Raw genomic sequence first — 1857 nt, forward strand, 5'->3', positions numbered from 1 at the left:
TCTGGTTCAAGGTTGGCGTGTAAGGCTGGCTTCTGGTTCAAGGTTGGCGTGTAAGGCTGGCTTCTGGTTCAAGGTTGGCGTGTAAGGCCGGCTTCTGGTTCAAGCTTGGCATGTAAGGCTGGCCTCTGGTTCAAGCTTGGCGTGTAAGGCAGGCCACAAGTTTAAGTCCAAAGAACTAGAAATAAAATTCAAATGTGGAATTTAGATTAAGCAAAAGCAGGAGATCTTTATCGGAACATCCATATATATTCGATGCTGGCCACATCTCTGGTGAAATTCCTTTTCCATTTACTGGCTGTTCGTAGCAGATTTTATCACTAAAGTCACTACATTATACAAGGCCGAAGCCAGAGGATGAGTATAGTATATGTGATCTCAAGGGAAGGATTACATTACACCAGACATCATCAAAGGAATACCGCATAAGGTGCGCTTGATCCAGGCCATAGTCTTCACAATTACTTGCTGTGTATACATCAGAGAGCTGAACAGTGACTAGGGATGATAGAAGGAGAATTGATGCCTTTGAGCTGTGGTGCTGGAGAAGAGTATTGGCTATACCACGGACTGGTAGGAAAAGAAACAAGTCCGTCCTGAAGAGGGTGAAGCCAGGCTGCTCCTTGGAGGCAAGGATTCTGAGGCTTCGTCTGACATACTGTGGACATGTTGCAAGGAGGAACCTGTCTTTGGAGAGGGACATCATGTTTGGGAGGGTGGAGGGACAGCGCAGGAGAGGAAGACCCTCAATGAGATGGATTGATTCCGTGACTGGGGTAGTGGGGGGGTCAGTGTTTCAGAGCCAATAAGATTGGCTCAGGAGAGAGCAGGGTTTAGAGCTGTTGCAGACAAGGTCAGAATAACAACCATCACAGAAGGTCACCTGGGAGACCTGATATTCTCAGTCATCTAGGACTTTGAGGATGTTTTCTAGGCAAGAGATTCCGGGAATTTTTCTCTCCACTCTCGCGATTTCTCCTTTTACAGATCAGAGCGGGATCCAACTTTGCCTTCCTGGCCTTCATTGAAGCCCTGTCATTCATTCCCGGCTCCTCCTACTGGTCCATCTTCTTCTTCTTGCAACTCTTCACCCTCGGCTTGTCCTCCATGGTTGGGATCGTGCAGGGCGTCATTACCCCCCTTCAGGACACCTGCTATAGCTTCAGGAAGTACCCAAAGCTCTTCATAGGTACCCTGACCTCTGTCCTCCCTTCCCGCTGCCCCTGAACCCCACCCGCACAGAGCCCTGACTGTGTGACCGTCACTCACCGGCCTGGCCTGTAACCCTGCCTAGCCCTGGTCGCCCCCCACCCCCAGGCCAGATTCCTGACTCTGATTCTGAAATGTTTTCCAGTGACTCTGTCTTTGACCATGTTCGTGGGCAGCATCTTTTTCATTAAGTCTTCAGGCTACTACTACTACCGGCTGCTGAAGGACCACTGGCTCGTCCTTCCCATCCTCTTCATTGTCACCTTGGAAACCCTCGCCATAGCGTGGGTCTATGGGATCAAGAGGTGATGTCCTGAACCAGGTTTCCACTAAGCTGGGGTCTGCAGCCAAGGCTGACCTCTTGTTTTGTTTTGTTTTGTTTTCCCTACTCTCATCCAACTAAAATGACATTGTGATAGACTCTTGTCCTCAGGGTCTTCTCGGAAACCGTTGTATGCCTTCTTTCATTCAGTTAGCGTATTCACTGAGAGCGTCATATCTGTCAGGCATCGTGCCAGCCACTGAGGTCCGACATTGACTAAAAGAAGCACCTTTGTTCTCGTGGAGCTAAATGCTAGCAATGAGAACAAAGAGCAAATTTAAAAAGCTACACACACACTCTCTCACTCCTCTCTCTCTCCTCTCTTCTCT

At 48.9% G+C, this 1857-nt stretch overlaps 1 protein-coding gene across 1 annotated transcript in view; it reads left to right on the forward strand.

The window, feature by feature from the left end:
- Window positions 1–1857, forward strand: part of SLC6A16 (solute carrier family 6, member 16) — a 20072-nt gene that overhangs the window by 13648 nt on the left and 4567 nt on the right. Inside the window, exons 9-10 of the mRNA XM_006898733.1 lie at window positions 992–1186; window positions 1352–1511. Coding sequence (XP_006898795.1) covers window positions 992–1186; window positions 1352–1511 — 355 coding nt within the window. The remainder of the gene's footprint in view (window positions 1–991; window positions 1187–1351; window positions 1512–1857) is intronic.

Source organism: Elephantulus edwardii, unplaced genomic scaffold (assembly GCF_000299155.1).
Source record: "Elephantulus edwardii isolate Elephantulus edwardi_28Jun2011 unplaced genomic scaffold, EleEdw1.0 scaffold00236, whole genome shotgun sequence".
NCBI classification, from domain to species: Eukaryota; Metazoa; Chordata; class Mammalia; order Macroscelidea; family Macroscelididae; genus Elephantulus; species Elephantulus edwardii.